This window comes from Callorhinus ursinus, unplaced genomic scaffold (genome assembly GCF_003265705.2).
Source record: "Callorhinus ursinus isolate GAN/ISIS: 27379988/994484 unplaced genomic scaffold, GSC_fseal_2.0 scaffold2, whole genome shotgun sequence".
Taxonomy (NCBI): Eukaryota; Metazoa; Chordata; class Mammalia; order Carnivora; family Otariidae; genus Callorhinus; species Callorhinus ursinus.
Window position 1 is genome coordinate 91,081,348 of NW_027397064.1, and position 27,364 is coordinate 91,108,711.

A 27,364-nucleotide genomic window follows, 5' to 3' on the forward strand; every position below is an offset into this window, starting at 1 on the left:
CCAGGAGCCTGCTTCTCCCTCTCCCGCTCCCACTGCTTGTGTTCCCTCTCTAGCTGTCTCTCTCTCTCTGTGTCAAATAAATAAATAAAATCTTTTAAAAAAATAAAATAAAAGTCTTTTGAAATTCCCACTTACTCTTAGTATTTACTAGGAGATATCCTACTGACAAAAGGACAATGAATTCATTTGATGTCTTTAGAAGTAGTCCACAAATAGTTATTTCTTATTGCTTCGGGTCTTCTCAAACTTTTGCAACTTGATTAATAGCAATTGACCATATCAGAGGTCAACCAAAGCTTACTAGCTGGCAGACCTACTTGCAAATGGTCTCCCAAATAGAATTTAGTTCACTAATGTCCTCATAATACATAAATTAAAGAAGGGTCTTCATATAAATGATATAGTGTTATAACGTGAGATTTTTGTCTTAGACGAGGCAAGAATTTAGATAAATTAGTCTGGATTTCATAATCCTGAAGTAGAACTCAAGATCTAGATGTAATTCAGCTTAATTAAATTGTGACTAGGATTTTTTTTTTTTTAAGCAAAGAGCCTGTATTTATTTTAGTCTCCTCCCCTCCCCAAAAATGGACTTTGTATAATTAGTAATGTGTGGGAAAAGGTGGAAAAGTTTCCATAATAGAGCTGTTGCAAATTATAAAGCCTTTGGTTATATACAAGTGAATGAAGCCAATTTTATACAATAGGCTTAACATGTGTTACTTAGGTTAATTTTTTAATTTTTGGCACTACTCATATGTTAAGTATCTAGCCTGAGTAATTAAGAGTAAGTGTGTTAATAACTTTGCTACCTTGTGAAAGAGGAAAATTCTCATGACTAAGACTCCGTGGCAAAAAATGATGTTTGTTTTTTCTAACTGAAGTATGGTTGACACACAGTGTTACATTAGTTCAGGTGTACAACATGGTGATTCAGGAACTCTGTGCATTATACTATGCTCACCACCAAGTATAGCTACCATCTGTGACCATACAATGCTATTACAGTACCATTGACTATTCCTTATGCTGTACCTTTCATCTCTGTGACTTACTCATCCCATAACTGGAAGCCTGTATCTCCTACTCCCCTTCACCTTTTTTTTGACCATCCTCCCATTCTCCCTCCCCTTGGCAACTGCCAGTTTGTTCTTTGTATTTATGGGTCTATTTCTGCTTCTTTATTTATTCATTTGTTTTGTTTTTTAGATTCCACATAGAAGTGAAATCATATGGTATTTTTCTTTGTCTAACTTATTTCACTTAGCATAATACCCCTCTAGGTCCGTCCATGTAAAAATGATGAGTTTTTAATTTTTGTGGTTGGTTGATAATTTTCTTAGGAACATGATTTCATGCCCCTGATAGGTCAGTCAGCTTGTCTTTTTTTACATTACTTTAGACTGTACTTCTCAGGTAGTTCTGAAATCCTGATCTTTCTTGGTAATAGTCTAAGGCACATGTCGTTTCTGACAGAAAGCCAGTAGTATGATCTTATAATCAGAGTGCCAATTTTTAAAGAAGAAAATCAAGAACAGAAAAATTTTACTTTGAAAATTACCTGTTCTTTTCATGAATAATAGTAAATCAAGTGAGGTTATAATATGAATTCTAAAGAACTTTCAGAACTTTTTTAGGAAAAAATTGTGTTGGTTTTTTTCTTCATCTTTCAAAATCCTTTTCCTAAAAATTATCTTTACTGGCTAGGCTTTACATAAACTATTTTATTTAAAATGGGTGTTCAGGGGCTCCTGGATGGCTCAGTCGGTTAAGCATCTGCCTTCAGCTCAGGTCATGATCCCAGGGTCCTGGGATCTCCCTCTGCCTGCTGCGTTCCCTGCTTGTGCTCTCTCTCTCTCTATCTCTCTCTCTCTCACAAATAAAGAAATAAAATCTTTAAAAAATAAAATAAAATGGGTGTTCATTGGCTCCATTGTGAAAACAAAGAATAAGGTAGCTGTCATACATTTATCTTTGAAGTTACTTGCTCTGGCAGTGCTGGCATTTCTGTAAAACAAGAATCTAAGGTGTGAGGTTATTGTTAAATCATAAATAACATTAGAAAGAAATTACTCTACTTGACATTAAAAAATGAACAGTAAGTATTTTTATAACTTGCTGTGGTCAGTTATACTCACATATTATTATTATACCATACTGCAAAACCCTTAAGCTCACATGGACTTTCTATAGTCTTAAGCATGAAGAATAATTTTCAGATCTGACACTAGAATGAAAGTAATCATATAGTTATTTTCTAAAATTTTTTTGAGAGTAAAATCTTCTTTTTGTCTCTCTAAATGAGTTTTCTAAGGCATTTGACTTCTTTTTTTTTTTTTTGGTTCTCTTTTTAGTGTTGTTTTTTGTAATTTCTGCCATATGTTAGTTGGGTTGGAACAAAATAGTCCAGTCATATATAAACTTAATATTTATACAAGCTCTTCTTGCTCTTCCTTAAGTCTATACTTGCCAGTTTATTTTCAAGTGGTATTTTTATCTAAAATCTTTAATGGCTTCCTATTTCCAACCATGTGCAATATTAATTCTGCCTACTGATGCCCTCACCACAATGTTATTTCCCACTACTTTACCATATATGTCTTCATACTGGGCAGATTCTCTGTGTCTGCGATGACCTCTCTTCCTCTTATTTTAAAGGTTTTCCTTTTATTCGTTGAATCCTCATTCTTTGTCACTTAGCTTAAGTCCATGTCTTTGATGATCCTCAGTCATTCATTTCTCTTTTCATTTCTTTGGGGTCCATAGATGTATGTTCTTAGGAGGCTGGAAGTTTTTTATGTTTTTTTTTTAATTTAGTGTACATTTTGATGATTATGTAAGTTATTATGTAAGGGTATTTTTCCATGTCATTTTAAAGGCTTAACTTGTAACAGAAAACTGCTGTGTGAATTCAGTACTTTTCATATAGCATTTACTGTCATATTTACAGCTGTGTTCATGCTAGCTGAAGCCAGATGATATCCATGTTCTGTACTAATGATGATTTCACTGTGGTTTGAATAGCAACACATGCTGAGAACAAGTTGGATTACAGGTGGTACTTAATAGTTAAGAGGCATCCTGAACTTTTAAAAGCCTGTGCTATTCCAGCAGATTTATTGAATCCTATTTTTGTCTATATAGAGGCAGCAGATCACTAATTATATAATAGTTCCCATGCAAGGAAAAATGTTTCCAGTTCTAGCAGTTATCAGATTAGATACCTATTTGATTCAAATTTCTATTAACAATGCTACATTATTAACTTTCATATGAACAAGATAGTTTTTTATAAAATTATCAACTGATACTTTTTAATTTAAATTATCATTCTTGGATTGCTATTTGCAGTATTTGGGTTAATTATAGGGCCTAATTGTCCTGCATCAACCTCAGACTTAACATTTTATATAATTGTGAGCAGACGTTCTTCACCTTACTGGTAATAAAGTAAAAATACAGAAACAGATTAAATATAGAACTGGATCTGAGACTATAACTTTAATGTCAGCATTTGAGTTTTAGCAAACTTTAATATTGTTATTTGAATTTTGTTATTTTTAATATTTGCTTTCATTTTCCTTTAAAATTCATTTTGATGTAAAGTTAAGGGCTAATATAGGCAGGAAGTACATTAGTGGTTGCTTGGACTAGGGGAAGAATGAGGGGATAAGAGAGTGATAGCTAAAGGGTACAGAATTTCTATTTATGGTGATGAAAATGTTCTAAAATTGTGGTTGCAAAAATTTGTAAATATCTGTAAAAAACCACTGAATTTTACACTTTAAATGAGAAATTGTATGGTGTGTGAATGCTCTCTCAATAAATTGTCGCAAAAATATAAATTTTTAAATGAAAAAATAAATAAGGTTAAGGGCTATACTCTATGGAAAGCAGTTATGGAGGTTCCTCAAAAAGTTAAAAATAGAATTGTCCTATAATCCTGCAATCACACTACTAGGTATTTAACCAGAGAATACAAAAATACTAATTGAAAGTGATACATGTGCCCCGATATTTATAGCAACATTATCTACAGTAGCCAAATTATGGAAACAGCCTAAGTGTCCATCAATTGATGAATGGATAAAGAAGATGCAGTATATATATGTGTGTATATATATAAAATGTGTATATTATATATATACATACATACACCCACCCAATGGAATATTACTCAGCCATAAAAAAGAATGGAATCTTGCCATTTGCAACAACATGGATGGAGCTAGAGAGTATTTTGCTAATTGAAATAAGTCAGAGAAAGACAAATATGATTTCACTCATTTGTGGAATTTAAGAAACAAACAAACAAGCAAAGGGAAGAAAAGAGAGGGGGGCAAACCAAGAAAACAGACTCATACCTATAGAGAACAAACTGATGGTTACCAGAGGGGAGGTGGGTGAGGGAGATGAATGAAATAGGTGATGGGGGATTAAGGAGTACACTTGTGATGAGCACTGTGTGATGTATGGAAATGTTGAATCACTATATTGTACACCTGAAACTAATAGTACACTGTATGCTAACTAACTAGAATTTAAATTAAAACTTAAAAAAATAGAATAAAGTTAAGGGCTATAAGCATGTGGATTCATACTACTTTTATATTTGTAGGTATTTAAGTAACATGATAAAACCAAATAAAGTGGTCCCTGACATTGTTTATACCATGAAAGAGAGCCCAGGTAGTAGTTGGAGAACCAGTGGTCTGTCCCATATTGAGTAGTACTTAATTTTTTACCAAGTTTATTTTGAACTCATTATTGGAGTTGGTGAAGACAAATGAGTTCACAAAATAAGTCATCTTAGAGGGCGCCTGGGTGACTCAGTCGTTAAGCGTCTGCCTTCGGCTCAGGTCATGATCCCAGGGTCCTGGGATCGAGTCCTACATCGGGCTCCCTGCTCAGCGGGAAGCCTGCTTCTCCCTCTCCCACTCCCCCTGCTTGTGTTCCTGCTCTCACTTTCTCTCTCTGTCAAATAAATAAATAAAATCTTAAAAAAAAAATAAGTCATCTTAGAACTCCTAGGATGATTTATTAAACCATTAATTTTTACAAACCACCTTTGGGCAGCTGGGTGTAATAATAGAGGGCCAGAGAGCCCAGAAACTTGGCTCCCCACTAACTAGCCATGTGACTTCATAAATTGTTTATCATATGCAGGTCTTCATTCTTTACAGCTAAGAACCTTCTTTATTTATTTTTTTTTAAGATTTTATTTGTTTATTTGGCAGAGAGAGAGCAGGAGAGCAGCAGAGGGAGAGGGAGAAACAGGCCCCCCTCCGAGCAGGGAGCCCGATGTGGGGCTCGATCCCAGGCCCCTGGGACTATGACCCGAGCCCAAGGCAGTCGCCCAACCAACTGAGCCCCCCAGGCGACCCAAGAACCTTCTTTGATAAATGTCTTCATTTCTGGGCGCCTGGGGGGCTCAGTTGGTTAAGCGACTGCCTTCGGCTCAGGTCATGATCCTGGAGTCCCCGGATTGAGTCCCACATCGGGCTCCCTGCTCAGCAGGGAGTCTGCTTCTCCCTCTGACCCTCCCCCCTCTCATGTGCGCTCTCTCTCTCTCTCTCTCTCTCAAACAAATAAATAAAATCTTAAAAAAAAGAATTGGAATACAGATTTTTATTATAAAAAAGTGGTTTGTTATTTTTAAAACAACTTACATAATTTATGCTTTTCGGATGCTATTTTGATTTAACTGGCAAATATATGGTTTCTCATGTTTGGGAGTTTTCAGTTCTTTGCCTCAATGAATTGTATATTTAATTTACATCGTTGTTGCACTTTATGTTGGTGCATTACTTGAAAAACTAGTGTGTAGCAACTTTATAGTCTATCCTTTTTTTTTAACCTTTTATTACACCCTTCCCAAGATTTACAAATTATTCATTTTCAGTATGGGTGGTTATGTAGATCTGTGGGGCACACTTCTCACTGAGTATGGTAAGATTCAACAAATTATTTTTAACAACCAGAAAGTTAACAAATTTGTTGCTGTTTTTTGCTATAAACTTTTAATACTCAAGTTTCTAGAAGTGTTAAAATTTTAATAGCTTTTGTTGATATTCCGTTGATACTAGAAAAAGAAAAGCTTAAAATAGTGTCTTTTTCACCATTATTGATTTGTGGGGGGAGGGAGCAGAGGATAGATAGGAATAAAATGGGAATGGTTTTGAAAAATATGAGCTGATGACTACCTAAAATTGTAATTGTAGTCATCACCTAGCTTTCATCCAATTCCTAGGTTTATCCCTACTATGAACAGGTAACAATTAGCATATATTCATATATAGGATTTCTTAACATATTTTAGGCCTTTACCGTGACAGGATATTTGGTAGAAGCACTTTGAGGGGTTTAAGTATGTGGTACCTAAAATAATGTGAAATAAAAGGTAAAAACTACTGTTCATACAAAGGTTATGCTATTAACCTTCCATCATTATCTTGAATGTATTGAGCAGATTATATGAATAATGATGGGATACTCTTCAGTGACCTCTGTTAACTGGCGACATATATTTCTTAGATGAAAGACCATGGAAAGAAGCCCCCGCCCACACACACACACACACACACACACACACACACACACACACACACACACACCCCCCACATACACCCCTGGACTTTTATTACAGGTGAAATATTATTTTTAAGAAACAAAAAAATGTTTAAGAAACAATCTATAATTAAAATTCATTATAGTGACTGCCCTTCCTTTATCTTGCCAAGCTTTCCAGTGTCTAGCATGAATTTTATACTTGTTGGAATGCAGTGCATCAGAGTCTGATGTACAGGCAAATAACAGCAACATTATTATTATTGCTTATAACAATAGCAGCAGTAATAATTAAATATTCCTATACACTAAGTATGAAGCTGCAAAATGCCACACTTGTACTTTGCCCTTGATCCTCACAGCAGCACTATGAGATATAGACTGTTTTTTTTTTTATGTCTTCCTTTTTACAGCTGAGGAAATTGAAATTTAAATACTAAGTGTAAGGTCTCTGACTCTAGGGCTCACATTCCTCCTATGTCATCCTATTTCTCTGAGATAGTCTAATGATAGTAGTTCAAAGCCCTCCATAATATAGCTCACTTAGAATACAACCTTACTGTTATTGAAATATATTCATGCCTGGGAAATGCTTTCGGTCTCAGAGTAATGCTTTTTGCCTAAACAGTATCTTTTCTCCAGTGTGTAGTTTATTCTGATACATAGTTGATTAATGATAGATAGATAGATAGATAGATACCTGTTTTGTTTCCTTATGGTGATAATGACTTTTAGATACTTGCCCAAGTTGAAAACCAAAACTGGTGAAAAATAATAATTTTGGTTTTAAAAGTATAACTGATTACAAAGTAATAAAAATATTTTACGTTGTCATAAGTTAATGCTAAAAACAGTTCCAAAGGAGAAATTAAAATTTTTTTTCTAGCTATCATTAATACTAGTTATTAATACTATCATTAATTAATTAATACTATCATTAATACTCCTCTACCATAAAGCAGTAGTTGGCTTCCTACAGAGTCATCCCATTGTTAAAAAGCATGCTATTAAAATGAAAACAGCAGGGGTGGGGAGCATTGGGGGTGGGGGGAGAAACGAAAGAGTTTGTGTTTGCAAAGATAGTTATTTTTCTTGAATAATTTCAGTATGAAAAATATTTGATAGCTATAATTATAAACATGAAACCCAAAATTCACTAGGCAGATTTAATAACTGCATCTACCTTTGCTTAACCTTTTGTCTTTTTTTATCATCATCAACATTGCCACACAGTGCATCTTACACATTCTTAGCACTCTTGTGAGAAGTAAAACAGAGTCAATCAGCAAAGCAGCCGTGTAGTGTATGCAATTGATGTGGAAAGTAAGTCCACAAATTCTGAATATAAAAAAAGAATTTATCGTTTACTAAGATTCTGGACTCAGGAAGGAAATGAAAGAGTTTGGCTGGATAACCGATGCTATTCCTTAACTCATTGGCCTTCTGTTACACACTTGTACAAACAAAAATCCTCTCAGAATTGCTCTGTTGTCAGCAAGGGAGGAGATGTTGGGGCAGTCACAATATGGTTGTCTTTTAGGGTTAACTTTTTATAAAGTAGTGCTAATATTCAGTTCTGCTGTAACATAACAGATGCTTTCCTAAAAATCATGTGCTGTGCAAAATTATGCAGTAAAAACCTCAACATTTATACAGAAAATGGATTGGTAGCACAGTGGTCATCAGTGACGTCATTTTTTTTAAATAACCTAATTTTTTTAAATATAGGTAGGATAGCGTGATACATGTTGAATGGTTGAGAAATACATAAATATACTACCGTAAGTATCACATTTTTTTTTATTGAAGTATAGTTGACACACCATGTTACGTTAGTTTCAGGTGTACAGCATAGTAACTGGACAACTCTGTGCTATGCTCACCACAAGTGTAGCTATCATCTCTTACCATACACCGCTGTCACAATACCATTGACTGTGTTCCCTGACTATATATACCTTTCATCTCCATGACTTACTCATTCTGTAACTGGAAGTCTGTACCTCCCACTCCCCTTCACCTATTTTGCCTATCCTTCCATCCCTCTCCTGTCTGGCAACCATCATTGTGCTCTGATATATTTATAGGTCTGTATTTATAGGTCTGATTTTGCTGTTTGTTCATTCGTTTTGGTTTTCTTTTAGATTCTACAAAGAAGAGAAATAACAAATTAAAAGTTTGTTTGGGCGTCTGGGTGGCTCAGTCGGTCATGATCCTGAGGTCCTGGTATCGAGCCTGCATCGGGTGTCCTGCTTAGTGGGGAGTCTGCTTCTTCCTCTCCCTTTGACCCTCCCCCAACCCCGCTCATGCTCTCGTTCTCTCTCTCTAAAATAAATAAAAATCTTAAAAACATGCTGTTTCCTTGTGGAAATGGGTGGCAGAGAGTTACAGCTTGTAGATTATTGTGAAGTGGTGGAAGGAAGGCTGGCTGAAAGCTGAAGGAAAATTGTACCACCGGATGTGGATAGGTGTGGCATGTAACATAGATAGATGTTTGAGGTGTATGTGTTTTGAGTTCACCTGAGTACAGTTGTCTATACTGACCTTGTGTTTCTCACTGATGAAGTCTGGCATAGGTAGGCACAAACTTCTCATTATGCTTAAATTGATACCTAATATATCAATTGTGTTGGAATTCACATTTTCAAAACAAGTATTATAGCAAAACTGATGGTACTCTTAAAAGAGATAACCATGTTTGCCCAGTGAGTAGGTAAAAACATGAGTCTTATCTGTTTACTGACTGCTGATGTGTGGGGGTGAGGAAAAGAAAGAAGTAGAAAATTACTTCAGAGTTTCCAGTTTGAGATACTGTGTAGAAATGACACTGTCAATCTGGACTAAATTCCCAGTATGGGCTGGGACAAAACACGACGCACTCTCTGGGCCCGTGATGGGCTCACCTTCTCTTAGAGCACTTTGCCAGATAGAGTGGATACTGAATGGGAGTGGGGCTCCGTTAGCCATGAAGACAAGGAGAGTGGGTTTGAATAGGCGGCTAGCAGTATCACCTAAGCTTACCTATGCTGAGTAAGTTGGAGAGAAGTTCTAGCCTTTTGAGTTCATGGAGTTTCAAAGACTGAATGAAATAGGATGTTTTACTCAAAGCCATTTTATTTTTCTGGCTGATGTACTGTATTCCTCTCATTTCAAGTCATCTCATGCTAAATGTCTTTAGGTGTTCATTTGGAATAGCTTGGCCTTAAAATTCCTTACTTCTCCTCCACTAGCTTCACTATTCATTTTAATAACTCACTCCTGGGACCGCCACTTGGATTTTGGTCCTTAGAACTTAATTTTAAACTCCAGTGGCGATTCTCTCTAACCATAATTTCCAACTTTTTACCTGCCCCATGCCTCCTAATCTTCTGTTGGACCTCATCAAGACTTCTGGTCTTTTTACCAGTCTCCCCTTTTTGTCCTACTTTTTCTGTCCTCTTCTGACCTCATGCAAGCCAGTTCCATTCCCAGAATGACCCACACTGCATCCTTACCACTGTTCCCCTTTCTTTTGCCCTGTGAATGTGAACTCCCCATAGACTCCTGATCCCATAATCTAACAACGAGGTTAGGGAGTATATTGTGTATTTGTGGCACAACAGTTGATTTTTATTCTAAGCCGGGCCTAGTGGAATGTATTCTACTTTATAATGAAAATAGAGGTTTATAGGCTGCCCCCTGTTTCATTGTTTCACTGAACTCCAGTATCTCATTCCTCTTCATCCCTTGGTTTCTAACTACAATTATAATTAGAAAAGAAAAATTTGGAAAACACTGTGACTTGTATTGCTTAATATATCATCAGCCTTGTATTATGATTAAAAACAGCACATGAACAGCAACATATAAATTCTGGTGGATTCTGTTACTTATTTAAATGAAGCAAAATCCTTACTTATAGATGTTTTTAGCTTACTTTAGAAATTTGAGGACCAGCAAAGCATGAGTAATTCAAATGAATATTTACTAATACGTTCACTTTGGAAAGGTAGCAGCTTAGTTAGTGAGTCAGCTAACCACCCTTTCTGCTAGAGTCTTTGGTTTGGAAAATAGCATGCTTAGAAATATGTCCATGAGAAAAAGGCCATTTCTAATCCTCAGTTAATTTTCATTTTGTCTTAGTTCTTATTTGTGAAATGCTTGTGATTATCTTTAGAGGAGTGCCTAAGGACTGTTTTGTTTATTCTCAAGGTGTTTCCATTTTGAATAGTGCTACCCTAAGAGACTGGACATTTAAAACATGTGAACTCCTACGCAACAAAATGGCAGAAATAATGGTATTTATATGTTAATTCCATGAGTCCCTACATTTAACTCTATTCCCTCTGGCCATATACCAGGTGGAAAAAAGCAAGGACTCCACTATTAAAAATATCAAATCAGATAGTTCCAGCTGGGGTTTCCCAATCATTTAAAAGGCAAAATATGAGGTCACTTTTAATATCTTAAGTGGATAACTATCTTAGCATTTACTTTAGATATTAAATCTGAGGTGCTTATCTTTGCCTTACTAACTGGATTGTACCGCTAGCAGTTTCCAGCTTTTGAGTGTATTCCTTAAGAGCAACATTGGCACTTAACATAGGGTCAGTTGTTTTCCCCACTTATCTTTCCTAGGAATATCCAATTCATCAATATACTAATCTGAAAAGTTGACTCACTAATTGGATTTAAGTGCCACAGGACTCTTCGACACGTTATTTTAATCAGTTTGTTGGAAAGATCAATTTTCTCATGGTTGAATGCATATAAAAATGAAGCAACTAAATGAGTTACACAGGAAGGTTGGCACATCTCATTCCCTAGAGATCTTTAAGAAGAGGTTCTTAATTGTGTATCCAAAATGGTTTGTGGTCTTTAAATGAAATTTGTCTGGAAGCAGGAAGATGGGATACCTATCCAGGCCTGTGTTTCTGGATCTCCATCTTATGTTGACATTAACTTTCTAATATTTAGTAGCTGGTGTTTGAGTTAAGAGAAGAAGTCATGTCTTTTTTCTTTTTAAAATTATTTTTTATTTAGTGCCATTTTAAACTAATGAACACAGTTATCTTGTGTTAGTTATGGTTGAGTTTTTCTTTTTTTAAGATTTTATTAATTTATTCATGAGAGAGAGAGAAGCAGAGGGAGAAGCAGGCTCCCAAGGAGCAGGGAGCCCGATGCGGAACTTGATCCCAGGACCCTGGGATCATGACCTGAGCTGAAGGCTGACGCTTAACCATCTGAGCCACCCAGGTGCCCTATGGTTAAGTTTTGTAAGGACAAAAATTTTTTAAAGGCAGCTCTAGAGGCCTTTTTTGTATTGACTGCTGTTAAGGAGTACAGTGAATGTAAACAGTGTTTAAAGTTTCAAGCTAGAAGGAAAAAAAAGGAGCAGCAAGTTTAAGGTCCAAGTGATTAAGTGATCTGTAATATTTCCTTCAGTGGTCTTCATTCCATTTTTTTCTAATTTAAAAATTTAGAGAAAAATAATGAAGTTTCAGCCTAAAGTTATAGTGACTACTATAAAGGGCTACAGTTAATTTGAATATCAGTTGTTAAAGTTAAAAATTATATTTTGCTCTTTATACTTTTGTAACATCCCTCTTCCCACCCAGCATATGTTTGGATTCTGAAAAAAAGGCTTTTTCAGACTGTTAGTTGTGTACATATGTGTTTTATTTTCTTTTTCTTCATATTACTCATTGTGGTTAAGTGATTTATTGGTATCTGGTGAGTCACAAGTGTATTTTTCATTCTGTGAGTCACCTAGCTGCATACAAGTTTGTGCATTTTCTTTCCTTTCTAGATCTTTCATCTAAAAATAGGTATTTTACTTAGTTGGTAGGTTGAAATTTCAGTTTGCTGCATTAACTTTTAGAATTGTAAAATATCAAAATAAGACTCAGAAGAAATCTCACTGATTTAGAAAACTTATTTAGCACCTCCTCTGGTCCAGGCACTCTGCTGGGCTTGGGAATACCATGACACATGTATCACATAAGGAACTTAATTTGGGGAGAGAGCAAAATAGATTAATAACTGCATGTGAAGACATGCTACAGGTGCTGTGGTAGAAGTGTATGTATATATCATGTACAGTAGAGGCCCAGAGGGAATGGGCATGTGGGTACTCCTTGAGCATCATATGGATAGTAAGTTGGTGAATATAGGCTAGGTCATTATACTGTGGATTGCAGCTCTTTGAAAAACTGTACATAGATGGTTTATACAGCTTTGTTGGAGTGAGATACTTATCTATTGGAGGAGAAACAGAACTTCTATATTTGGTCCTGTCCAGTACAACATTTGTATTGAAAACTTTGATAAAGATGTGCTTTTAAAAAATAGATCTAAAATCTGTCAGAAATTCTCAGTTTATGAGATTAATTTTTTTTCTTTTAAGATTTAACTTCTTTATTATTATTAGAAAGAGAGAAAAAAAGTAAGCGGGGAGAGGGACAGAGGGAAAGGGAGAGAATCTCAAGCCGACTCCCCACTGAGCACGGGGCCGATGCCAGGTTCGATCTCGCCACCCTGAGATGATGACCTGAGCCAAAGGCAGATGCTTAACCAAATAAGCCACCTCATAAAACTCAAAGAATTTGAGTTTTTTAATAATTCATTTATAGATAAACACTGGGCCTATTACTTGGATTGCATCTCAGAAGGCCACGTGTCACCTATAGTATGTCAGGTCTCTGAAGCAAGACTGCAGGATTCCAGTAACAAAAAGGAGCTAATACTGGTACCCTAACTGGTTCCCTTTGGCATATTGTAACTAATTGCAGTTTATTGTGCTTCATTTTGGTTTTGGGAGATTATATTTATAAGTATTAAAATAATAAACTAAAAGTGGACAAGTAGCTTTTTAACTTTCTACCAAGAGACCACAGATAGAGGATAAAATTTAAAACGTGAGCACATATGAGAAAATGTTAATGCTGACACTTCTACTCTTACAGATCTATGTATCAGCCAGGTTCTGCACTGCTTTGTGTGTGTGTATGTGTGTGTGTATGTGTGTGAGAAAGAGGGGCGAGGGAGAATCTAATAAGATTGGACAAGATGTCATTGCTCTCAAATAAGGAATTACCAGAAAGACTGTAAAGTATGAATCTGCATTCACTATCGCTAATTATGAACCTTACCCTGAGTTTATGTTTGTCTAAGGGTAATACTTATGCTTAGGATTACATGTATATAATTTTAAAATAAATAAAATAGGGGTACCTAGGTGGCTCAGTCAGTTAAGTGGCTGCCTTTGGCTCAGGTCATGATCTCAGGATCCTAGGATTGAGCCCTGCATCAGGCTCCCTGCTCAGCAGGCAAGTCTCCCCCTGCTTGTATATGTGCTCGCTCTCGCTCTCTCTCTCTCTCTCTCTCTCTCTCTCTCTCTTTGTCTCAAATAAATAAAATATATATGCATTGGGGTACATACCCTCCAATTTTTTTACTGATAGAGTATATCAAATTATCAGAAATGTTTGGAGACAGTCAGCCTATAGTTGATATATTAATTAATCTATCTGTATTAATCCTATATGTAAGGTTAATCTCTATATTAACCCTATAGCTGATATATTATTCTCTCCTTTTTGAAACATGTTGCTTCCTTGCATCTCTAATGCCACTCTCTTTTGATTTTTCTTTTTTGGGGGGAGTCTCCTTTTATCCCCCATACAGAATTCTGTCATGGTCTTCGGCATTTCTGACAAGTAGTAAACAATAGGTATAAATGAGATTGACCCCTCAAAAAATAATTTATGTGACAAAACCAAGAGGTAATTCCAGATAAGTTGCTTTAAGATTGTTTTAGGCAGTGCTAATTTTGAAATGTATTTAGAGTCCCTACAACCTTTCCCTGGAAGTCACTTTGAAGAGGACAGTATTCATTTGAATGGATAAATTCTGCTGTGTTTGTTATTAAATCAAGCCTAATATTTCATAGTCAAATTTTGTATATCTTTTTTAAATCCCTTTGCAATGCATAATACATACTGGAGGATTCCAGTGTGTATGTAATGAGGACAAATAAACTTTCACTTATTGCAGAGTCCTTTTTTAGGATTAGATGATAGCTTTGAACTCAAGCATTTTTTTTTTAATTTTATGTTTTTAAACTTATGATTGTATTCTTAGTCAGCTGTTGCAAAAAAAACTACTGTGTAACAAACCATCTTAAATTCTGCAGTATGGTAAGACTACTCAAAGCCATCTACAGATTCAGTGCAATCCCTTTCAAAAATCCCAATGGCATTTTTTGCAGAAATAGAAAAATCCATCTTAAAATTCATGTGGACTCTCAAGGGACCCAGAACAGCCAAAACGGTTTTGAAAAAAAAGAACAAATTTAGAGGACTTGCACTCCCTGATTTCAAAACTTCCTATAAAACTATAGTAACCAAAAGTATGTGATACAGCATAAGAATAGACATATAAACTAATGGAATAGAAAAGAGAGCACATAAAAAACCCTGGCTTAAATGGCCAACGGAATTTTGACAAGGGTACCAAGACCTTTCAATGGGGAAAGGATGGTCTTCTCAACAAATGGTGCTGGGAAAACTGGATATCCATATGCCAAAGACCTTACCATACACCATATATAAAAATTAACTGAAAATGGATCGATTACCGGGACACCTGGGTGGCTCAGTCAGTTAAGCATCTCCCTTCGGCTCAGGTCATGATCCCAGGGTCCTGGGATTGAATCCCGCATTGGGCTTCTTGCTCAGCAGGGAGCCTGCTTCTCCCTCTGCCTGCTACTCCCCCTGCTTGGGCTCTCTCTCCCTGGCAAATAAATAAATAAAATCTTTTTTTAAAAAATGGATCAATTACCTAAATATAAGAGCTGAAACTATAAAACTCTTAGAAGAAAACATAGGCCAGAAGCTTTATGATATTGGATTTAGCAGTGATTTCTTAGATACAACACCAAAAGTGGAAGTGATGAAAGTAAATCTAGATTAATTTGACTTCATTGAAACTAACACATTTTATGCATCAAAGGGCACTATCAAGAGAGTGAAAAGACAGTCCACAGAATGGGAGAAGATATTTGTAAATCATATAGCTGATAAAGGATTAATATCTAGAATATATAAAAACTCTGATAACTTATAACAACAACCCAATTCCAAAATGCGCAAGGGACTTGAGTAGACATTTCTCCAAAGAAAATATACAGATGGCCAATAAGCACATGAAAAGATGCTCAACATCACTAGTCATTTGGGAAATGCAAACCAAAACCACAATGAGATATCACTTCATATCCATTAGGATGACCATTACTACCCCCCCCAAGAAAAAGGAAAAATAATGAGTGTTAGTGATGTAGAGAAATCGGAACCCTCATGCATTGCTGGTGGGAAATGTAAAACGGTACTGCTGCTCTGGAAAACAATATGGCAGTTCCTCAAAAAGTTAAACATAAAATTATCATATGATCCAACAATTCCACTTCTAGATAGATACCCAAAAGAATTGAAAGTGGGAACTCAAACAGATACTTCTTATGCTATTGTTCAAAGCAGCATTATTCACAATAACCTAAATAGAAAACAACCCAAATGTCCATCAACAGTTGAATGGATAAACAAAATGTATTATGTACATATAATGAAATATTACTCAGCCTTAAAAAGAAATGAAGTTTTGATACAAGCTATAATATAGATGAACCTTGAAAACTTTATGCCAGGTGAGATAAGTCAGACACAAAAGGACAAATATTACAGTTCCACATACTTGAGATACCTAGAGTAATTAGGTTCATAGAGACAGAAAGTAGAATAGAGGTTACCAGGAGCTGAGGTGGGGGTGGGAGGAAGTTTGGAATGAGTGGAGAGTTAATTGTTTAATGAGTTCAGAGTTTCTGGGATAATGAAAAAGTTCTAGAAATGGATAGTGGTGGTGGTTGCATAAAATTGTGAATGCCACTGAATTATACATCTAACAGTGGTTAAAATGGTAAGTTGTATGTATTGTATACTTTACCAATATTAAAAATTCAGCAGCATACAACAATAAACCTTGATTTCTTGCTCATACATCTGTGGGTCAGCTAGAATTCAGCTCATCTAGGCTTGTTTTGAAGCTGTGGTTTGTGTCCTGGTCTGCTCCTTGTGTTTCTCAGCTTCCTAGGACCAACAGCTACTTGAGACATCATCTTATGGAGAAAAGCAGAAATGCTGAAGGGCAAGTTCAGCTGCACAAGCACATTTTAATCCTTTATTGGCATCACATCCACTGATGTGTCACTGATAAAGCAAGTCATATGGCCAAAGCCAAGAGGCAAAAAATTACCTTCTGTCTACCTTGAATCTATGGCAAAAGTATGGATGAATACTACTACCATAGGGGAGCAAAGACTTGAGAGCAAGAATTCAATGCACCACAGAGATAAGCTAAGAACTTAAAAAAAAAATTTGGCAACAGTGAAGAATAAGGCATTGCTCATTAGTACATTCTTTGAGGCTTTGAAGTTTACCTCCCTTTAAGTACTGAAACTATTCTGACAATTTTAACAGAATCTTTGAAGTATTTTATACATTCTTCCTTTTTAAAAAGGTTTTTTTTTATGACAGAGGGCCATTACTATGAACATCTATTACTATGCTAAGTTACACTGTGGTTCTTTGTCACTTTTCTGTTTATTTTTTTAATGCATATTCTTCAGCAGTCAACTCTTAATACTATAGTTGTGCCTACTTCTAATAGTTTAGTTAGACTTCTTTTTTTAGTTTGTTGCTTCTTAGGTAATGTAGATATGAAAATTTATAATCAAGATGGATAAAACTACAGATACTGAAAGTGTCCCTGAGGTAATTGGTGAGGCCCTGAGTAGCAAACTATATGACACTCAGGTTAGAAAGGTGGGATTTTATTCCTTCAGATAATGGAGTAGTGTTTGCTTTTTTCCCCAAGTTGCACATTTTATAATTGAGTTATTCATACATTATACCATTTGTTTTAGAAAAATAAACTCAATAGCAAACTCAAAATATTTTTATAAAGTACTTTTTTTTTTAAGATTTTATTTAGAGAGCGAGAGAGCAGGCATGAACGGGGGGAGGGGCAGAGGGAAAAATAGAAAGAATCTCTAGCAGACTGAGTACAGAGCCCAGTGTGAAGCCGAATCTTATGACCCTGAGATCACGACCTGAGCTGAAATCAAGAGTCGGACACTCAACCGACTGAGCCACCCAGATGCCCCTACAATTTTATTTTCTAAAGACAGTGTAAGTTAGAAGTAAACTATTAGATTGATTGTTGACAGTTCCTAGTGGATGACATGAACAGGATAGCCTGTTAGGGCATTTTTTAAGATCAAGGCTGTAACTAATTTTTTTTTTTTTAAAGATTTTATTTATTTATTCATGAGCGACAGAGAGAGAGAGAGAGAGGCAGAGGGAGAAGCAGGCTCCCAAGGAGCAGGGAGCCCGATGCGGGACTCGATCCCAGGACCCTGGGATCATGACCTGAGCCGAAGGCAGACGCTTAACCATCTGAGCCACCCAGGCGCCCAAGGCTGTAACTAATTTATCTTATTTGTAGAGTGATTAGTTATATGCAGGTCAGAAGGGTGGTTGGAAAGTGGAAGAGGTGTAAGACGCAATGAAGTAATACTGTGTTTGGGGACGTGGTGCTAATAATAAATATAGCTAACTTAGCTCTTGGAAGGATGTGTTTAATTTGCTTCATCCATTTCTTCTACAATCAGATAGCTCCCGGGAGTTCTCTGCTTTCCACCGTGGATTTTTTTCCTGTTGTATCCTCTAAAAACCCAAGGCTTTTGGTTGTCTGTTTGACATAACCCTCTGTCAAAATAGGGGTATAGTGGCATATTAGTTTCAAAATTTAAAACTGAAACTTTAACAGGGTCTCTTTATGACAGCAGTCAAACTACAGTATACACACTCCAAAGTTTTAAGCCATCTTAACCTACAGTATCAGTTAGGATCATATTAATTAGGCTTTTTCTAAAAAGTAGAATTTCATCCTTCTAGCAGTAGCTTATTCATGTATTCCTATCCCTCTCTTGCATTGACTCTTAATTATACACACAAATACATAAAACCCTCATTAATGCTTTACTAAAGTTGACTAGCAAGTCCTGTCTGACCCTTTTTTACAAATCTGACTCTTTGTTTTATTTTAATATTATTTGTACTGAATTCATTCATGTCTACAGATAAATGCTGGATATATATGTGGATGTAGTTATAGAGATATTAGAGCTAAATTATCCAAGGTTTAAAAAAATCATGGAATGGTGTTACTAATATCTAAAGAGACTGTTCTATTAACAGCATATAGCTGCTAAGTATAATAAGATAATACTGAGATTGGAAGGGCAAAAAAAATTACAAGCATCCTCTGTAACTGGTTAATTCTACCTTCTTTCTAATTGATTCAGTAGACTAATTTGTGATAGAAGTCTATCTTTGGCCCTAGTTCAAGAAATAGGTTGGATTTTTTAGAAGTTCCTTTTGTGAGTTGTTTGGTGCTAGAAATGTTTAAAATAGTGGTTATTTTTTGTCTAGCTGTGCAAGTATTTTATCACATAATATTACCTAATTAAATAAAAGTACTAAACATAGACTTAATTACAAGTTTCAGGTCCTGGATAAAAGAAGTCATCTGGTACTTTTGAGGAAAAAAGAAACTTTTATTTTCTTTAATTGGCCCTTTAGGGCAGAGTGTCAGATCACATCCCAGCTTTTTTTTTTGGAAGGATATTAACTTAGTGCTCAATCTTTGAGAGTAGATAACTTGAGTTGGCTTGAAGATGACTTTCTGATAATGGAAAGCTTCTTACTAAGGGGATGACCCAAGAGGGCCAGGGTCATAATGTAGGAGAGGAGCTCTAGTTGGGGCAGAACAGGTTACTCAACGAAGCACACCAATCAATAAGGAAGAGAAAGCCTTCCTCATGGAAAGGTGTAAGCTAAGCAGCAGTATTCTCACATAGCCTGAATCATATACTCAGGTATCACGTTTACTCATTCAATCAGAAGATACAACTGTTAGGTGGAAATCATACTGAAGAAAGATTCGATGATCTGGATTGCCAATGTTATTTAGAAAGCCCTTTAGCAATATACCACAATAAATTCTGAGTTTCTTCAGTGCACAAGGTTTTAGCTAGATATTAGGTAATGGCTCTAGTGCAGGAGACGTATGAATGTAAGAAATAGGCATATTTTTGGGTTTCTTTTAAAGTTGATATCAGACATATAGAGTTCTAGACAGTGTAGTAAAGTGAAATGAAAATTTTTCTTCCTTTCTTCACCACTTTTCACCTCTTATCCTCATTTTGATCCTTTTCCAACCCTGAGCAAATGTTCATTAAAATGGATTGTGGTGTTCTCTTAGGTAAAATAAGCATTGTTGGATTTCTGAAATCTTGTCAAGTGGCACTGCAACTACTAAGGGCCCAATTCCTCATCAGAATAAATAGAACTTTTCCTGTGAAAGTTAAATCTTTTTCTTTCCTCTTTTTTTTTTGCTTTTTTTTTTTTTAGATTCTTGTCATTCATTTTGCAGGATTCTGGGTTGGGACTTAAGCCATGAAAGGTCAATATAAAAGTTAACGGGGGCTTATGACATAGCAGATAAACAGGGAGTCCAGAACAGATTTTCTTGATGCATGTTTGCCCTTTCTGTTATGCCAGCTGTGTCAGAAACTCCACTTGTCTCCCAGTTACCACTTTTGCATTTTTCTTCCTTCTTTTGTTTCACCTCACTTCTGCAGTTCGTTACCACCTGAGAGTTGTAATTGGTAGTTTTACATTGATAATTTTGGCCAGTTGAGCTGCCATGATGCTGACATCACTCTCCAAGAACGGAAAGTTAAATATTTATCCTTTTCCACAAATATATTATGATATATTCTGTCAGTACAATAATATACATAAAACTGGTACATTTTGTATGGGAACCACCATTTTGGATTATACCCTTTCTCCCTTGGTTATGTACTAGAAATCAAAAAATAATCAGTTGGTGAGCTTAATAAGCTACTTAATAAATTTTGTATTTCAGAATTTGTCTTATGTTCAAAATTCAAGTTTGTTATAAAATTCAACTGCCTAGGTGACCCATTTAGTGTATATTGAGCTTCATGTAGACATTCTTAAATGAGATTGCACAATCCTGTAGGCTGTCTGCCATAAATCCAATGACAGTGTGTACTCAGAAACTATAGGTGTGGAGAGCTTAATTGCAGCAACCTAATACCCTTTTATTACCTTGAAATCTTTTGAGTTGACCTTCTTCTATTATTTAATTCCATTACATACCAGTAATTACATTTATTGAAGCCCATACTTCTCCTTATAGGAGGAAATGCTGATCTTTGTAAATTTCAACTACAGGAAGGGAAATGTTCTTTAATAAATAATTGAAAGACTTTTTTCTACTTTTCACAATTCAGTGCTGGTCCTATTGCCATGTATGTTCAGAGTATTTTATGAATGGTAACTAAATTATGGCATCTAGAAAATCATCTCTTCAAGAAATCTCACAAGGTGTGCTACATAATAGCTTATTGTAAGTAGGTTAAATAGACTGGCTTTATCTCAAGTGGCTTACTGTGTTAAAAAAGAGTTTAATATTTCGGCTTTACTGTTGAAACACCAAATGAATTCTGACACCTCTGATGAGATGATTAAAGTTGGGAATTTTTTCTTTTGACAGCATTAACAAAGAGAGCATCGTAGACGTAGAAGGTGTAGTGAGAAAAGTGAATCAGAAAATTGGAAGCTGTACACAGCAAGACGTAGAGTTACATGTTCAAAAGGTAACATTTTTCAAAATATAAATTTGGGTACAGAAATAGATTTGAGTGGTTCTTATAACCATTCATATCAAATCTATATGTTCTTAGAGTTGATATAAAATATTGAGATTTATAAATCAAGTACTGAATCAATTAGCTTTTGTCCTATAACAAACCACCCAATACTTAAAACATTTATTTGCTCATGATTCTGTGTATGGGGCAGTTAGAGTCAGCCTATCTGGGGTGACTCATCTACTTTGCATGACATCAACTGGGCCTACTGATATTTCTGGGGCATTTCTCCCTGTGGCCTCTGTTCATCCAGCGGGCTAGCCCAGGCTTGCTGACATGGTACCAGAAGGGTTCCCAGCAGCAAAAGAGGGAAGCCCTAGTGTGCAAGCACTTTTCAAGCTTCTCCTTGTGTCACGTTTGCTAAATATGTCATTGGTCAAAGCAAGTCACATGAAATAACTTACTAGATTTAAGGGATAGAGAAAAAGATTCCACCTCTTGATGGGAAGAGGCAACATCATTGAGAAAAGACATGTATATAGGAGGCTGAGGAATTATTAGAGCCATTTTTTGCAAACAATATACCATAGTCACATAGGGAAAAATAGAAAACACATCTAAAAAGCTTTGTTTGCTATTATGAATGTATTTTGCTATGAACTTTCTTCTGACAGTATACCTCTAAAGGTTGATTAATTATACTAATTCTTAATGAATATATTTCCTTATAGTCATTATATTACTGATACTTAATCAAAAGAGACAAAACTGTGTTGGTCTTACATTCCAGCAGTAACTTCCTTTCATACAAGATTTATCCCACGTCTATTTCCTCCTCAGAAATAAAAACTATAAGTGCTCATTATCATTGACTTTTAAAATACTGTAAGTGAACTCACACATATTTAGTACTTTTGAAATAACGCTGCAGTTTCGAACCTGCAGTTCTTAGGTCCACGCCTAGTTTGTATCTACAATATGCATCATTAAATTTCTCTTAAGGAGTAGTCACTTCCTGCCCTGATCCCTGTATGTGTATTTGCTTGTGTGTGAGCATATATAAGATAGAGCAGTCAGGCAGATGGATAGATTGCAGAAAGATGGACTCATACACACTCATTTGAGAGTAAGGTCGTATTTAACTGGAATCATCATGGGAACTCTTCAAGACTTAGAAAATCTTGTGTTTTTTACTGACCTAACTTGCCAAATTACTTTTTTTTCTTTGTGTGAGCTTCATTTCAAAGCAACCACACCAAGAAGTGTGTAACCTATAAAGGCAGACCAACCTAAGGGTACGCTGACCAAGTAAAACAACCCCCATATTCCAAGTAACATGCCTTTTTCAATACTTCAAAAAATAAAATTTTAGTGAGTAGAGCAAATGTATTCTAAAATATTCTAATTATCTAGCATTCAGTACAATCCTAATAAATGTAAATGATAAATATAAAGCCTAAAGAGCTTACAAATTTTGCCTTAATGGAAATAATTATAAAGTATCTCACAAAGTATAAAGTATTATATCTTAAAAAGGGTCTTACAGTAAGCATGACTCTTATCAGTTATTTATGTATTTAGCCAGCAGTTACTGAGCACGTACTTTGAGCCTGTACTGTGAAGTTATAGGATGCTCACAACCTAATGAAGTGAATTTCTACTAGTTTTAAAAATAGAAGAGGGAGCTGTTCCATTCTACAACTTTGCATTGGAAATCAAGTTTCTATTAACTCATCAAGGGGAAACACTATACTTGAGCATAGAAGGTGGTGACAATTCTATTTTACTATCAGAAGGACTGGAGTATCCTTCTGACACTTTTTCTTAAAGAGTCTGAACTGAATGCTAAATATGATCTACCAACTGGAAGAATGTAATTTCCTTTCCTGAATTAACTAAATAAGGTCTGTTTCCCTTTCATGCTTTAACAGGCTTTCCAGGCATAGTTGGGAGTAACTAATAGGGTAACATGTTTTAAGAGTAGCCAAAAAACCCTAGCTCATTTTTTATGACCTAACTGTGTTTTAGCACTAAAATGTGCAATTAATGTGAGTGAATTTAACAAATAAAAAGGAATTTTAACACCATAGAGGAATACCTTCTATGGCAGCTCCAAACCAGGAGAGTAGCAGGAAATGAGATATAACATGTTTGATGAAAGATGGCAAGGAAGGGATATTTAGAAAAAGAATGAGAAAAGGGAGTTGATGGACAGCAGAGTTGGGCTGACTTTGGTCCTAGCTGTAGAAATGGCCAAATGCTGTGAACAGTGATAATAACACATTTGTTTAATGGCCCTTTCAAAAGAGCAAAGTGTTTTCATATTCATTACTCTATTTGATTCTTACCTCAGACTTTATTTTACAGAGTAGAATATTGACGCTCTGAGGTTAAATGCTTCGCGTAGCAGCTTTTATGTGACAAAGCAAGGCCATAAGCTCAGACCCCTTGACCCCAGTTAGTACTTATTTGTCACGCTGGTATGCACATTAGAGTTTACAAAGTATCTGTATATATGTTCTCTCATTTGACTTCCAACAACCTAGGGAAATAGGCAAGAAATACTCTGATTCCCATTTTAAAAGTGAAAAAACATGTACATCTTTGTTTGATTTTAGCAAGTAGTTTCAGTTAGGATATATGCAAACATAGCTTCATATTTATGTCAACTGTAGATTTTTCTTAAGTAAAAGATAACAGGTTTTGTGTGCTTCATGATATTTTTGGTAATCTCTCACTTTCAGATTTATGTGATCAGTTTGGCTGAACCCCGCCTGCCCCTGCAGCTGGATGATGCCGTCCGGCCTGAGGTGGAAGGAGAAGAGGTTAAAATTACATTTTTGAAATACTTTGCTTCCTCTGTATGTTTAATTTGTAGAACATTGAAAACCTGATGTCCTGCTTTTGTATGAAGGGTACCTGTGAAGTGATTGGAGCTTCATTTTTTTATCTAAATTTACTCTCACATCAATAGTTCTCCAACTTTTTGGTCTCAGGATCCCTTTACACTCTTAAAAATAATTTCCCCCATAAACTTTTGTTTTTGTATATCTTTATCAATATTTATAATATTAGAAATTAGGATAGGAAATTCTTTGTATTAATAAAAGTAACAGTAGTATAGATATATTTATATATCTGTTTATATATATTAATCCTATATGAATGATAAAAATAACATTTTTAAAAATATATATATAGTTTTAAAGATTTTGTTTATTTATTTGACAGAGAGAGACACAGCGAGAGAGGGAATACAAGCAGGGGAGTGGGAGAGGGAGAAGCAGGCTTCCCGCCAAGCAGGGAGCCCGATGCAGGGCTTGATCCCAGGACCCTGGGATCCTGACCTGTGCCAAAGGCAGGCGCTTAACGACTGAGCCACCCAGGCACCCCTTGAAAAATATTTTCAAAAACAAAAAATAATTTAGTGTCAAGAGTGACATTGTCTTACATGTCTATAAATCTTTGTAATGTCTGCCTTAAAGGACAACAATTAGATTCTCATACCTACCTCTGCATTCATTCTGTTGTGGTAGCACACATCATGAAGCCTTGGGAAAACTCAGTACAGAGTGAAAATTTGTCATTGTGAAAAATAGATTTGACTTCATGGACTCCCTGAAAGTGTCTTCGGGACCTTCAGTGGTACCCAGAACATACTTTGAGAACCACTACTCTGTCAGCTTTTATCTATTCCTTTAGTCTTTAGCAGGTAAAATCCAGAAATCAATGAAGGTGCAAGTGATAATTCTTCTGATGTCCCAGTAATGAGGCAAGGCTTTGGTGGGGTGGGAGATGGAAAGAAAGCATTAACCTCTGTTCATTTGCATTTCTCTTCTTTCCATCTCTCTTTTAACAATAGCTTCTCTCTGGCCCTGCTTCTTGTTTCTTGGATCCCTGATTTGGGGGTGTAATATTAACACACATAAGCACACACGTTCTCACTTATAAGTAAACATGGCTTCTTAAAAGTTTTTGTGTTCTTAAAAATAGTAAAATCTGTTTTTTCATCTTTTTTTAGGAAGGAAGAGCTACTGTTAACCAGGATACAAGATTAGACAACAGAGTCATTGATCTTAGGGTATGCCTCATTTATTTATTAAGTGACATGACTGTGCCGAAATCAGGATGGGCAGGGATACCACACCTGTCTCAGACTTATAGAACTAATTGGCATTTGCCTTACGCATTACAATACAGGAAACAATTTACATTTCTGACTGACCCTTCCCCTAAATATAATCGCAGGCAACGAGGACAGTCAAGTAATAATTCACAGGGTATTGACTTGCTTTGTTTTAAAATGACAAAGGAACATGAAGCCAATAAATGGGCTTGCTGCCAGGTGATACCTGTTTTAGACAAGTTAATAAGTAAAAACATAACCATTAATATCACTATAAAATTGTGAAAGAAATTGTATGCACATTCTAGAATGTGGACCAGGTGGAGATTAGTAATTAATACCTCAATCTTTTGAATTTGATCTGAGCACAGAATTAATAATAAAGAAGTAGTTGGCCCTGGTGGTTTATTTAGTAATCTCATAGGTCTTCTGTTTCCCTTTCTGGTTTGGTTGCAAGTGAAAGAGTTCAGTGGTTTCATCATTGTAGTAAAACCAATGTCATCTTTCTTTCTTAATGTTTTGACCACATCTTCCTCCTTAAATATTCTACCTAAAGCTTAAATCCTTTGTCACCTTAAGAGTTCTTTCCAAACTTTTCTGCAATCATATGGGTTTACCTTTATTATACACTCATATGTCTCCCCTGATTATTTGCTTTTTTGTCCCTTTTCCTTTTCCATTTTAATTTGTAGTCTATAGAAAAGGCTATGACAATAATCAATAGTCCTCTTGATACTGCCTAGAAACCTCAGATGTTTCATAATTTTGGCCACAGTAGATAGACATCATACTCTTTTTGCCCATGCTATTTATTCACACAAATTGTTGGTTGTGCCTGTAGAATTTGGCCCCAAAATATTTTTTTTGGCATCTTTTTTTTTATTTAAATTCATTGCTACCGTTGAAAAGTGAGGATTTACACATTAAATCTAGATGGCTTTTCTTAAAAAGTTGGAGGTGAATCTGGCAATACTGTGGCATGGCAACATTAGCTAGCACTCTAGATGAGGCATTGTGTCCTCTGCTATGCCCTGCACCACCCAGGAAGTATCATTCATTTATTACATATATGTTATTTGTCTGGCCCTTGTAAGCGTTCACATTTTTTTTCAAGATCTATTTATTTATTTGAGAGATAAAGAGAGAGTGCACACACGCATGCAAGCACACACACGCACACACACATATACACACAAGCGGGGTAGGGGGCAAAGGGGAGAGGGAGAGAGAGAATCTCAAGCAGACTCCCCGGTGAGTGCTGAGCTCGGAGCCTGACGCAAGGCTTGATATCATGACCCTGAGATCATGACCGGAGTGGAAATCAAGAGTCTGACACTTAACGTCTGGCCTGAGCCATCCAGGCGCCCCTAAGCATTTACATTTTTAACCTCTACTTTGACTTTACATTTTGGGAAGCATTGTTGGTACTTGAAATCTTTTAAGCATCTTAGTTTATGTCTCAACTACTCTCTAGTCTTTTATAGACTCTCAGCAAAGTCGAGTTGGAGATGTTGGAAATTTTAAAGAGCAAAATTGCCATTCTCCTATAATAGGAAAAAATTCCAAGATATATCCTTATACTAATTGTCATATAACCTAACTTTTCTCTCATATAATGAATTGTTTACTCTGTGAACCTTCCAGGCAGGTGGCCTGATTAGAAAATACTCCATCTCAGTTAATGTGTCAAATTGATTTCGTTAGATTTTATTATTGTCTTTTAGACATCAACTAGTCAAGCAGTCTTCCATCTCCAGTCTGGCATCTGCCATCTTTTCCGAGAAACTTTAATTCACAAGGGTTTTGTGGAGATCCAAACTCCTAAAATTATCTCAGGTATGCTTTAAGACATTTCTCTTAATTTTTAAAAATAAATTTGCTTTCTCCCA

General features: G+C 35.8%; 1 protein-coding gene across 2 annotated transcripts in view; it reads left to right on the forward strand.

The window, feature by feature from the left end:
- DARS1 (aspartyl-tRNA synthetase 1) overlaps window positions 1–27,364 on the forward strand; it is a 61,004-nt gene that overhangs the window by 17,822 nt on the left and 15,818 nt on the right. The window contains exons 5-8 of one of the 2 annotated variants that reach the window (XM_025856695.2): window positions 21,253–21,355; window positions 24,094–24,174; window positions 25,371–25,430; window positions 27,200–27,311. In XM_025856695.2, the coding sequence (XP_025712480.1) occupies window positions 21,253–21,355; window positions 24,094–24,174; window positions 25,371–25,430; window positions 27,200–27,311 (356 nt within the window). The remainder of the gene's footprint in view (window positions 1–21,252; window positions 21,356–24,093; window positions 24,175–25,370; window positions 25,431–27,199; window positions 27,312–27,364) is intronic. The other variant, XM_025856704.2, reaches the window with a different exon arrangement.